The 12,286-nt window shown below is 36.2% G+C and overlaps 1 protein-coding gene across 1 annotated transcript in view; it reads left to right on the top strand.

Moving 5' to 3' along the window:
* Positions 1-8,074, top strand: part of LOC115628940 (chaoptin) — a 43,382-nt gene extending 35,308 nt beyond the window's left edge. The window contains exons 7-9 of the mRNA XM_030525213.1: positions 144-214; positions 6,429-6,521; positions 7,910-8,074. Coding sequence (XP_030381073.1) covers positions 144-214; positions 6,429-6,521; positions 7,910-8,074 — 329 coding nt within the window. The remainder of the gene's footprint in view (positions 1-143; positions 215-6,428; positions 6,522-7,909) is intronic.
* Positions 8,075-12,286: the final 4,212 nt, after the last annotated feature.

Below are 12,286 nucleotides of genomic sequence, written 5' to 3'. Positions count from 1 at the left end.
TAGTCAAGTCCCACTAACCTTGCCATCACTAGATATATATATTATACTTTTTCTTATTTTGTTGAACAACCTCTTTATACTATCGAATAAGACATTGTTCCTACACGGTTCATTTTTAGAATTTTAGCATTTTATAAATCTAGATGTGCCACAGAAATCGCTGCATCCCCAATTTAGCCAAAGATGGTTTGGTCAGATGTCACAGAAATATGATGTAAGCAAGATAGAACGCTACAGTCGAGCAAGCCCGACAGTAAAATAGCCTGTGCTCTCCACAAAAAAGAAAAATTTAAAAACAAAAATATTTAAAAAGAATAAATTGTTAAAAAAATTTAATTAATTTATTAAATTAATTAAGAAAATTTATTTAATACATACATAGAAGACATGTTTATGTACAGTTTTACATTTACATCACGTGTCTATGCTTGTTTATATACGTGTATATATAAGCAACAACAACAACAGCTGCAGGCAGCGCTGCAAGCAGAGCATGAGCAGCGATTTTATTTATGGCTATAACTTTCTTCAGAATTCACCTATCATGATGAAACTTGGCATACGGACACATAAGCACTAACTGGAAGTAACTACTAAAACTGATTTCAAAATTCCAAGAACACGAATTGCGGGGGAGTGGGGGGTGTATCAGAATAAAAAAATAAACTTGACCTGCCTAGGGCTTAGGGGGACCTGGATTATTTCTTATACTTTCTTTACTTTTAAAATCGACAATCTTTACAATCACAAAATGTAAATTTGTATTTAAAAATAATGGAAAATATTACCTGAATGCACTTATCAATTATTTGCTTCTGGGCTAGAAAAGTAAAAGCTCGAAATTTTAAATTTTATTCACAATTTTTGCTTTGATTTTATTTAAAAGGCACTGCGTTGTCCGATTTAGGTCAGATATGTTGCCATTTTTAGAGAAGCTTTATACTTGTAATTCTTCTCGCCAAAAGCTCTGGTGCTTGCTGCTGGAAAAACCGCCAATCCACCTAGCCTACTCCTAGCTCTCCACTGAATGCACTTTTTTATCACCCACAATATTTTGATTAATTATTAATGACATAAAAGGGTAATTATCACTAGATTACAGATAAGGACTATACAGCGAATGCATTAAGACCTCCCGACCAAGTTCCCTGAGTTTCCGCCGTGACATTATTGTTACATATGTGTGGTCTAGCGTTTGAAATGAATTGAAAAAGAATGCCTTTTGCTTTTTGCCAATTCTGGACAGTAGAGAGTCCCAACTCATAGTGTGACCAGATAAAAGCAACTCATTGTGAATGATTCGCTTCCAGTCCCACCAAATACACAGCAAAACAGCACTTTCTTGTATATGTAAGCTCGATCCATTCTATTATTTGCAATGACAAGCTTCTTTTTAAATCCAACTTTTTATAAGTGGGTTTAAGCTCTTTTGTGGTAAATTTTAACCTCTTGAGCTGCTGATATGTCGGTCTGCTTCAATTATTTCTACGATTCTACCAACATTTTCGGCTACGGCTCAATTCCAAATTTTAGGAACGAAATCCAATCGATTGAAATAAAAATTGGACATACGGGTCCATTGTTTATAATTTCGGCCGCCTTAGTTGCATATTCGCCTTTTTCAAAAACAAATTGGAAATTAAATTTGCACAGCTGATACAATTTATCTCAGAAATTAATCGACAATCAAGAATTGACAGACGCTTTTTTATGTTTTTGGAGGGCAACCGTAATTTCCAATAATCCCAAGCGGCAATACTTTATGAATTTTAATCTATTAAGCTTGACTAAGTGAATATAAATTTATATCTTTTTCCTCAGCCCAATATTTTATTCGATATCGGTACAACAGCACTTTTTCGGTACACCAAGCTAAGCAATTGTTGACAAATTGTTTGACAACTCTATTGAAATATTTTTTAGTCTACCTCCCCTTCATGTAGGCAGTCAGAAAACTGTCTGATCAGATAATCATACACAGTTGCAACAATACTTATAAGTCAATTTTGTAATTATTTGGCACCCTCACTGATCAGTTTTTTTTTTAGTTTAAATTTAATTTTATCTGCTTACTAAGTATTTTGATGAATGAAGATTCGGATGCGCATGTTTCAAAATTTTCTGTTGTAAAAAGCATATGAATAAGTTTACTAAAGAATTGGAAGAAATCGACAGCATCTGATGTTTCTATAGCTTCAATAGATTGATTTGGCTCTACTTCATTCTACCATAATGCCGTCAGTAAAAGTGAATGCTTTAAATTCTACATTAGAGAGCATTTTAAGTCTTGTAATTCTAATTCTAAAATTCTAAAATCTTGAAAATCGTTGTTTGAACACAGCTTCTGAGGACTATATTCACAACGGAGGTTTTATTATTTTACTATATTTGAAAAATGTAAAATTCCCTCTTTGTGCTATTTTGGATCCACCTACGATTCTAATCCATATTTTCATTTTTTGTGCAATAATTTGCTCATGTTTTGTTTTTTAATGTTTATCTATCATCAGCATTGGCATTATTACTGATGAAAAGCATTCTTAACACATAGACGTGGAAATAAACCAGACATGATAGTATTTGTGTGCCTTGAGAACCAATTATAGGGCATACAAGGGACTTTCGTGTATAAAATCAAAGCATATTTTGCCATACCGAACCACACATCCGATTTGGCTGCCTTGGAATCGCTTTACACTCCTGCATATATTCATACTATATCTATACGTGCATATTTTTAACATGTATGACGACAGCAGCGTTTTTCCTAGTTGTTCTTCTTTTTTTGGCGAGCGACAGAAGCAAAAAATGTATAAAAGTTTCGCGAAAGCATGCAGCAGGGGCAGAACAAAAAAATGAAATGAAATAAAATAAAATAAAATAAAAATACTCATAGAACAAAAAGCCAATTCGTTTGGTCAGGGGTTTTCCACGGCGGTGGGTGGTGGGAGGGGGTTTAGGCAAACAAACACGAGCGTGGCGAAGTGCGGACAACAAATGGTCACATGACAAAACATACGTTCGGTGTAAAAATTTTGCTCATAAATTTCATTTGAAGGCACTTGGGTATTTTTTACACAATTTCGGTTACTTTTTTTCCAGCTCGCCGTTACAAAAGAGAGAAAACCCTGTTAATTTAACACATTTATACGTGTTATACCTAAGCGAGTACCCGTATGTGTGGCTAGGTAAGTGAGTTAAAGCAAGCCACCGCGCTTTTTCGCTGCCAGTATTATGTTACCAAAGAGCAAGGCTGTGGAGGAGAAGGGGGCAGAAGAAATTGAAGCTTCAGTTTGGCATATATAGAAGTCTCTGATTAACGTGATATCCCATTTAAATGGGAGACATCACTGTTGAGCAAATGCTGTTTTCAAATTCTTGTTCTACTTTAAAAGATATTTACATTACAGAATTTGTTTATTGTCATGCGATATATGTGGAGAAAACTAAGGATAGGTTAAAATGCAATCTGGAAAAGGGATTTATTTTATAAGGAACATGAAAAAGAGTGCTACGCAAGTTCTTGGCCATTATGTTTTTATCATCTATAAAGAAAAGTGGATGAATTTTGATTGGCAATATTAATATAAGTATAACAAAAACAGACCTTAATTTGCTCAACTTCTTCTGATTGGGATTATACTTTTGCTGAAATCGAGTACAATCATGCGCTGAAAAGGTCTGGATTTTTCTTTCTAATCTGTTTATTAATTTTTTTTTATTAATGTAAAACAAAATTACTTTTGATGAAGGTTTTTCTTGCTTAAATAAGAGTACGGAATTGAGAAATGAATGCATAATGAAGAATGGAAATTATTTAAAATTAAAAGTTGTTTAATTATTTATTTCACATTAATTGTATTCTTCTACATACTAAATAGTACGTATGTATAGTATGTATAAATAACAATAACAAACGTCAAGAAAGTTCTTTTAAATCCGATAAAAAATGAAATTTATTGATATTTATATAAAATGCAAACATAAATACTTAAATACTATATTTAGTAGCCAACTGTTTCAAATTAAAGCAAAATAGTGAACGACTTGTCTGAGTAAGCCGAATGGGACAATCAATTCAATCGCAGCCTTTCATGTAATTCCTTATTATGGAAACAAAATGTGATGTTATGAAGCAAAATATTTTTATATTTCAGATAAAAAAATACTTTTTCTTTAAAAAATGATGTGGCAGGGCAGTTCATTCAGTGTCGCCATGAAGCACACATCTAATCACAGTTATATTTCAAACTGTGAAATACATTTTCACTATCATTGTTTGAGCCCTTAGTAGACAGCTTGATCTTTCGAAATCAAAAGCTCGTTCGAGCCGGATTATATTTGTTAGAATAAACGGCTTACTCCAAAACGTAACAGCTTCAGGAGTGTTAGTAAAATGTCACTTAGCCATAAACTGCCACTGCTTACTCGGGTCACTAGGACCTTCGAGGATAGAGCCAAGCACTGCTGCCGTTAAGAGAGCCACAACGAATGAATGGCTAATCACACAATTAAATAAAGACATAAATTCCAATAGTGCATGACATAATTTAAGTGCTCCGGTCGCTTTGGCTTTTGAAAAGTCTATACTTGTAGCTGTTCTCTATAGACTTCATAAGTACTTTAGCTGCTTGAATGTCAACGCCCCTCTCCACTCCATTGGTCGGGGACATAAAACATTTTGTCGCATTTTATGACTCGGCTTAAGCCTTTTGCTAACGTCAACGTAAACGTCAATGTTGATTTTTCGCACGCTTCCACATCCCCCAGCACCCATTTCATAGCCATGTTACAGCAGTTGGCCACAGATTTTTACGCACACACACACAGACACACACACACACACACACACACATCCACAAGCACATATAACGTATACGACGTGTGCTGCGTGGGTCTCATTTGAAGGCGATGAAGGTGGTTTTGGACGTGTCGGCACTATGGGGAATTGCCGTGAAGTGCGTAAAAATGTTTAAACATTCGAATGCTGAGCGACTGTAAATGCAAACACCCACACGCACACACACGCAAGCTCACGCACATTTGTGCGCGGGAAATCGCAAATCTTAGTGAAAAAAAGTTACATTAGTGGATTATCAGAAGCATTGTCAGCGATGACGACAATGCCAACGCCCAGTAAAGCACTATGCAATTACATACACTTAGCAAAAACAATAGCGTTTTAAAATTTAGTTTTAAAATATCTTGAAGCAATTTTCCTACTTAAGGTCTCTTTAATATATTAGCATGAATCAAGGCTTAAATGTTAAATAGAGATAATAGTTGATTGACTTTAATTCCCAAGTAAGCTAATCAAGAGTATTAACATAGCATACAAGTTATAAGTGTTTGCTATCGAATTCATGTGTAATTAATAACTAATAACCCTATTAGTACATGTATATTCATCATTGATAATACAAAAGTATCATCAATGGTGGAAAATATTGTCGTAGCAGAGAATACGCACATAATGCCAAACACCGCTAATTAGGTTTTTAATGATTTGATTTAACCAATCAGAGCAGAAACTTTAATCATCCCCTCCACGTCTTAGCATAAACGTTGGTCGAGTCGCTGTATTAAGGACACGGTTACAAACACTATTCCTCCGACAGGGTGTTCCCATCTATTTCAATATTTATATTTATAAGATAAAATCTTGGGAATCGACTTTCTAGTAAAAATATATACAATATATACCTACTTGTACTTCTATGTATATGATAAATATTGAAAGCAAAATCGAAAAAATTGCGTCAAAATGTTGAAATCAAAAAGGAAACCTTAGGCGTGAATTAAATTTAAGTTAGTGCTGTTATAATCAGTAATTTCGCTAGCTACAAGAAACGTATCTTAATCGAACTATTAATGAGTGTTGGATACATTAAGTCCGTACTGAAATTTAGGGTGTTGCACCATTGTCGCAGCTATCCAACAATTGGCACCATTTAGACAAAACAAATTTGTATTGTTTTTCTCTGTTTTCTCTGAGTGTACATACATACATATGTGTATATGCATGTGTACTCGTATGTGTGTGCGTGTTTAAACAAGCAAGCGTTTGTAGTATATGCGGTTTGCTTGACAAGGAAATTCCATTAAAATTTTAAGCTTTAACTTTCGAAAAGCGGGAGCCAGCAGTGAACAAATATACAAAATACATAAAAAAACACACCAGCAAAAACAAAACAAACTGCATGGACAGGACAACAAAATAAAAAATAAACCAAACAGTGAAACAAACGGTAACAGTTACAGCAACAGCAACAGCAACAGCGTGCCCGTTATTATTATTATTGTTGGTGCTGCTGTTGCTCATTTTATGGCTGCTTACAGTTAAAACAGCAAAGGACCTTTCACTCGCCTTGCGCTTCGGTTTTGGACTTCTCTTCTCCTCTTTCTTTCTTTCTTTCTTTTTTTTGCAGCAAACAGATAGCAGAGCCTCAAAGGCGGCCAAAGGAGGTTGGGGGTGTGGCAAGCGTCGCAATAACAACATGAGCAACGAACGTGAAATACAAGTACGAAGTCTCGTGATAAATGACCACTCCATAAATTTTTATTTCTACTCAACTCAATCTTGTGCTCAATCTCTTGCCTTCACGTTTCAGTTGCGTTTCATTGTTGCTACCGTTGGTGTTGTTGTTGTTGCTACCGCTGCTCGTGCCGCTCTGTACAGCTGGTCATTTTTATGGCTTCTTTGCGCTGCTGTGAAGGCACTTTTTTGCCTTCTTTGTATACCCTTCCCCCGGATTAAAGGGGTGTATTGTTTTTATCATTTAGGTGAGCAGCACGTGGCAGCATTCAAATTATATGTACATCTCAATATTTTTTTAAGAAATCCCTAAAAAATTTAAGTGAATTAATAAAAGACTATTTAATCAGCCGCCGATATGTTAAGTGTACTTTAAATGTGCCCCAAAGAGTAGAAGTAAGCCTAGAAAGTAAGAGTTTGGAATGGAAAAATGAATCAGCAAGCAAATCAAAGAGAAATTATATCTGAACTACAGGGACGGAGAAAGACGGCATGAGAGATGTTGAAATTATTTGTTATTAATATTAATAATAGTAATAACATATCTGAACTCTCCTCCCCGGCTAAAGCTGTTGTCACAGAAAAAAACCGAATGATTTTATTCAAGAAAGAATAGGTATCATATCTTATATAACCAGTTGAGCCAGCACACAAAATATTAATTTCAATTTATTTTAAAAGTACTCTTTCAAGACACAACTCCAAAAAAAGCTATTGACCGAAACAATTTCTTGTAGTATTATTCTAATTTTGAAATACAGTTGAAATTTGCATTCAATCTTAACTAAAACACGTTTCCTTTTGAATATGATTATAAATCAATATTTCTCTAGTTCTTTCATTATCTATGGACGCTGCATTTACAATTCGAAGGCATAACTCCTCTTTATCTTTATGTGAATACGAGCCAATTGAAACAAAGATAAGCTCACATTTAATTAAATTCAAATTCATATTCAAATTCAAAAACGGACCAAGCTAACTCCTTTGGTCTTTAATAAGATATTATTGTCAAATGTAATGTCCCACTTACAATCGGTTTATTAAGAAGTTGGCCGATAAGAAATGAGAGATGAAAAGAGGAGATGAGGAGTAGCTACGAGCTATGATCAGTAAGCGAATAGAGAATCCATTAAGGGAAAAGGGTATGTAGCTTTGTCATAGCTGAAGAAAACAATTTCGATTTGCGAGTGTGTGTTTTTCTTTTTTTTATTTATTTTTTTTTGGCAAAGATCCCACAGTCGGCGGCGAAGTGAAGCCAAAAGCCCTAAGCGCTGGAAAATTGTTTGCTTGGCATTTTGATGTAGAAGTAGCAACCAGAAGATGACGACGCATGTAAATTGATTGCACTGCGAGCCAGTCCACGGTCCTCAGTCCACGGTCCACAGTCCACAGGCCACAGTCTCCGACTGGCAACTGGCAACTGGCAGTTGGCAACTGGCAGCAGGTACAACGATGGAGCAGTCGTTGAAGCAACCGCAGCAAATGGCAATAGATAAGCAGTGTGATGGCGGCGATGGCGGCGCCGAACGCAAATAAATTAAAAGCATTTTCAGCGGATGCGCCAGAGAGACAGCGTCGAAGAAGAAATTGACGAGTCTTTTTTTTTTCATTCGTACGTGTGTAAATTTGTAACACATTTATTTCGTTGTAAAAATAACAATTTACACTGCTGAATGGGCAGGCAGGTGAGCGATGTGGGTTAGTGTGGAGATAAGGGGCAGGGGATGGCGAGATGAGGATAAGGAGAAAGCGTCCGTGTCCGTGTCCGCACGGGAATTGCAGTTAAACCTTTGAGTGAACATTTTCAATACAAATGAGATAATGCTGTTCCTTCTTATTCTTCTGCTTCTTCGCGCTTTTATTTCTTATTTTCGGTTGTTTTTTTTTTTTTTTCAGGGCATAAGCAAATTTGAAAAGTTTCTTAATACTTGAGGTTTTACATGGGAGCCAAGGAACTTTGTTAAGATAAAAGCGAAATGCAAGGAAGCTGCTGTTGCAAAAGCCGCAGGCCATGCACTGATTGAAGCTGACTTGTCTCTAGGTATGCGTGTGTGAGAGTGTGAGTGGGCAAGTGAGTTGCGCCTCAAGCGCCCCAATTTACAAGAATGAAAATTTGAAGTTGCCGCCAACAAGATAAAAGTTCAGCTTCATTTTAAATCATTCAAGGCAAGAGAGACTTGTAGGTGTACAAAAATGCAGCCCATTATATTATGGCTCAGTTGCGAGTTTGTAGAGAACATGCCTCTGTATTTAATCACAAGTTTAGGGACATACTCAGCGCCGTAAAACACCCGCACAAAACATGTCTCTCCTTCTGTGCGTCCGTTCAAATGAACACCTACATCTCAGAGACTATACGAGCTAGAAGCATCAAATTTTGTACGCAAAACATATGTTTTTGAACAAATTTCCCCCATTCTTCTTCTTAGATCTAAGGCGTATTAGCTATTTGGTTATGAGTTTTATTTCGATATTGTAAGTTTTCTTATACGCAAAGTAAAAGCTAACTTATGGCTAAAAAGTTGCTTTATTATACATTTCTGGCTTTAATCTGCAGTAACATAAAAGCGAAAGCGTTCTGAGCTCGCTAATCGAAATACAGCCCAAAAAAGTAGGCAACATTTTTAAAAAGTTTAAGTTCTCTTCCATGATGTCTCCCTCGGCCTATGCTAATAAGCTTCACTGTGCACGCCAAACTCCTCTCATCACGGCCGCTGCCATTGTTATTGATTGTTGCACAAATTCGGCCGGACTTTTAGGGCCAAGAGCCCCACGCGCGCTCATCTAAAAGAGCAGTTAAGGCCACCGTTGCCGCTGTCGCTGCCACTGCCGCTGCCTAGCTTGGTCATTATTGATTGATTGACCAGCTAGTTGCTGCGCTGACTGCTGCTCTGACAGATTGACTCATTGATTGATAGTCAAACATTAGCTGCCCGTCATTTGCTTGAGCTACCTGTAGCTTTTTTTTCCTTCACCGTTACAATTTCGCGTAACGAGTGCCACTTCCAAAGCCTAAATTAGGCATCAAAGCTGTGTAAAATATATTGCATTAGAAATTCCTTTTATGAACTGAGGAATGAGAAGTTCAAGTTTTTCCTTCCATGTATACAAACAAAATTCAACATTTCAAACTGTTAGCGCTTAGAGCAGCCGCCACTACCAGCTATCAAATTATTTTATATTTCATTCGCAACAGCTAAGAGAAAGGTAAACAATTCATTCCTACCGTACCCTGCGGGACGCATTTACTCAACTCAACTTCAACATCAATTTGCTTAAGCTGGCGAGCTGCTGTGCTTTCTTTATCTATTGATAAAAGTATATGCATTTGAGTTATACTATTGTAAATGTAATTTAATTACATTTTGTAATTAAACAACGCCCCGCCTGCACAATCTTTTATTGAAATGTGTAAGTAAATTGATTTATAAAATAGGCATCTTCAATATTCGTTGTTTGTAATGCTTTCTAGCTATCCTGCCGAAAATACTCTATAACTGATAATACGTCCAAGTTCTTAAACTTGTTTGAAATATATTAAATATTTCTGCTGGTTGCATGAGACTACGAAATATGATGGCCAATGGAGTGCCGAGTAGTTTTCTATTGGAAGCTGCACAATAAATTCTATTGGTTTGCATACCATTTGATTATACTTTTTCCCACTTGTACTTTTTCCTAACCAAACAAACTAAGTTACAGTCATTATCATCATTTTGTAATTATTCAAAAGCGTAAAAATAAGAAACTCTTCTATAATAAAAGATGACTTGAAATTATATACATATATGAAGATAATTTCTTCACTACACCGAACATTTTAATTGCGTCCATTTAAGTGCATTTATCGACAAAAGGATATTATATTATTATCTTAAGTGCATTTTTCCGGCTGAGCACAACAATACATTTTATTTGTGGTTAATTGTATACTCGTATAATAATGTAATTGACATATTAAGGCACGCATTCTGTTGCTCAGCTTTTTCTTTCCGTCCAGCAAATAGTTCCCACATATGTGAATAAGTGGTAAACTTTTCCCTGCCCCTCTCTCTCTCTCACTCTCTCTTGGCTTTTTTATTTCCACGAATAACGCATTTTCAGCATGAGTTCATATTCGAGTCGACTGGCAAAAAGTCAACCACAGGCAGGCAGGGCCACGACCACGCCCAGTTAAAGTTGCCTGCTGTTTCATGTTGCTAGTTATTGCACTTTCAGGCCATCAGCAGCTCATCTGCCTTGGCTGTCAACCTTTGCGGCTAGCCAGCAGCGAGCTGAAGCTGTCAATGATGATGGCGCAACGATGAGAGCAACTCCAGACACAAGCAGGCTGTTGCAGCTGCCTTGTCCAGTCCCCACTCGGATTGACATTCCAACATACGAGTACTCGCACATATTTATTGGTGGATTCTGTTGATGTGGATGTCGCATTCACTGCTGCTCTGTCACTTGACTGCTCTATTATATCAATCGCTTTTGCCGCCGAGCAAATCCCGATTCAATGCATCATAGTGAGAGGCCGCGACCAATGCAACAGGCTCGACCCACGGTTTTGCATGTCAACTGTTCGATTTACGCATCGATGTGACAGGCTCAAATGTCAAGCCATGATGTGTTCATGCCAAAGCAATAGCCCGGAGCCAATGTTGAATGTCTCGCTCTCTTCCCGTTTTTTTTTTTCTTTCTCTTGTTGGGTTTTTGGAGGACCTTGTGTGCTGCCTGTTCTTTCAATTCGCTTCATTAATTCAGATGCTTTTCCAAATAGCCTTTTAGCATTTGATGTTTTTATTGTATGTACCAAGACTGCATTGCTGATGTGAGAGTTTGGTCTATCATTGTATATCATTACTACTGGTGTTTAATTTTCGCAAAGGTCGTCTTGTGCTCCTTAAAGATGAGTTCACTATCAATGCAGGTTTTGAAACACATGCGATTGCCATTGCAGTATTGAAAATATATTATGCATTTCATATTATTATTAAAACCATACTGCTGTTAAAGGTCAATCTTCTTTCAAACAAATGTGACTTGCTTTGTGTTATATTTTAAATGTTGATTTTCCCAGAACAAGAGCGGCTTCTAATGAATTTTTCCTTGGATGTAGATACATGGTATTTCATTGATATTTCTTTGTCGACATTCAACCTCTTCTTGTGAAAATTAATTAAAAGTTCTAGGCAGAACTGTTTATTGGCATTCAAGAGAGATGCATTGGCATTGGAGTATAGCAGTATGTATGTATGTACATATGTACAGTGTGGCTAGTTCATGAAAAAGTGCGAATATTTCAAGTAACAAAGAGAATAGCTTATCAATTGCGAGGGCTCATTAATTACACTGCTACGTGCATTACAATTATTTAATATCTATTACATTAATTGTAATGATAAAAAATAAACATTTTATATGCAAAAATCTTGGGTATTCAGTACACTTTAAGTATAATAACCGAGTTATATGAATTTGTTAACAAAATTGTGTTTTTCAAACATTTTATTACAGCTATTTTCTTGGTCAATAGAATATACACATTTAGGCACTGAGCTGGAGAAAATTTCGTATTGATGTTAACAAGTTATTAGAGATTAAATTATAAATGACCGGTTGGACCCCACAGTCGAATTTAATTAAAAAATTTGAAAACTCAACAGGCTTGGCTCGTTTTAATCAAAGTATACGGCTTGCAGTTCCTCGTGTTCGAATATGATAAATAAATAAAATGTTGGATGTGTGCTTTGCGTTTACTCA

The sequence above is a fragment of the Scaptodrosophila lebanonensis genome, unplaced genomic scaffold (genome assembly GCF_003285725.1).
Source record: "Scaptodrosophila lebanonensis strain 11010-0011.00,11010-0021.00 unplaced genomic scaffold, SlebRS2 tig00000129-arrow-arrow-pilon, whole genome shotgun sequence".
NCBI lineage: Eukaryota > Metazoa > Arthropoda > Insecta > Diptera > Drosophilidae > Scaptodrosophila > Scaptodrosophila lebanonensis.
The sequence above is the reverse complement of the archived record's forward strand: the minus strand, read 5'-3'. Positions and strand labels throughout refer to the sequence as shown.